Genomic DNA, 1,077 nt, shown 5'->3' on the forward strand with positions numbered 1-1,077 from the left:
CTCATTTTTGTCTGGAGGTCCTGAAAGCCAACGCTCTAAGAATGTGCAATTTTTAGGTTTTAATTAAATAGCACGAATCTCATTTCAACGCCCACAATACGAAGTGTTGTGGGTTTAGTTTAATATGGGTTAAGAAGACATTGTCAAATCCCGTATTCGGGATACGATGGAGTATCTCTTATTTGTTTCGTTTTCAGACACACCATGAGAAGTCGTATCAAGAATATGTGGCAAATAAAGCTAAAGAAAGATCAGTACAGCTAGAGAACTATTACGAACAGATAGTTACCAGAACACATTCAGAGCTCAATAGTAAGTAGCATTGAATTACAGAATCAATGGCGTACTACTGAGGTAGTATTTTTAGGCCAAGGCCAAAATTTGGAAGTACCGGCAGTCTTATGTGACAACAATGAAATATATTTCCTCTTATATTTTCAGGTTTGAAGTCCCAGATAGCATGTAAGTTTATTCTATTACCATGGTCAAATGAATTCAGTGCATGATCTTAAACTTTATTTTTCGACTTTTGAGCCTATCCACGGGCTACATGAATTTGATGATATTAAAAACTTAATCATCTATCTATGAAAGCTGTTATTATAGCGTCGTAGTTAGAATTTTTTTGTTGTCAATTCCCAAATTTAAGATTATGTTCGCGACGATTTGCAAAGTATTTTTTGATATTTTCAGCAGCTAAAAAAGAACTGGAAGCAGCAAAGAAGAAATATAATGAAGCTTCAGAGAAATTGATGGAAAAGAGTCGCCAAAACCAGAAGCTACAGGTATTTTGATCTTGATAGTTTTTTTTAGTCTTATTTGTATTAGTGCATGAATAATACCTTTTCAAGACCGTCAGACAGCTGGAAACCGAAAGAGAGTAGGCTCAGGCCGCTGCCCTGCCAAGATTTCTCTCATTGTGCACTGCATGGTGTTACCTAATTGTGTACAGAAGAATCAGGACGTAAAACTCCATTCATTACATTTTTAAAAATCTATTTCAGTCGATGTATGACACGTTGCGACGTAGATGTATTACACCGTGTCATAAAGGAATGGGATTGAAGAACATCACGG

General features: G+C 36.1%; 1 protein-coding gene across 1 annotated transcript in view; it reads left to right on the plus strand.

Annotated features, from left to right (window-relative positions):
• Positions 1-197: 197 nt before the first annotated feature.
• LOTGIDRAFT_176331 (hypothetical protein) overlaps positions 198-1,077 on the plus strand; it is a gene marked incomplete at both ends in the record, with an annotated part of 17,333 nt that continues 16,453 nt past the window's right edge. Inside the window, 4 exons of the mRNA XM_009046404.1 lie at positions 198-312; positions 442-462; positions 694-785; positions 1,005-1,032. Coding sequence (XP_009044652.1) covers positions 198-312; positions 442-462; positions 694-785; positions 1,005-1,032 — 256 coding nt within the window. The remainder of the gene's footprint in view (positions 313-441; positions 463-693; positions 786-1,004; positions 1,033-1,077) is intronic.

The sequence above is a fragment of the Lottia gigantea genome (genome assembly GCF_000327385.1).
Source record: "Lottia gigantea unplaced genomic scaffold LOTGIsca_1009, whole genome shotgun sequence".
NCBI classification, from domain to species: Eukaryota; Metazoa; Mollusca; class Gastropoda; family Lottiidae; genus Lottia; species Lottia gigantea.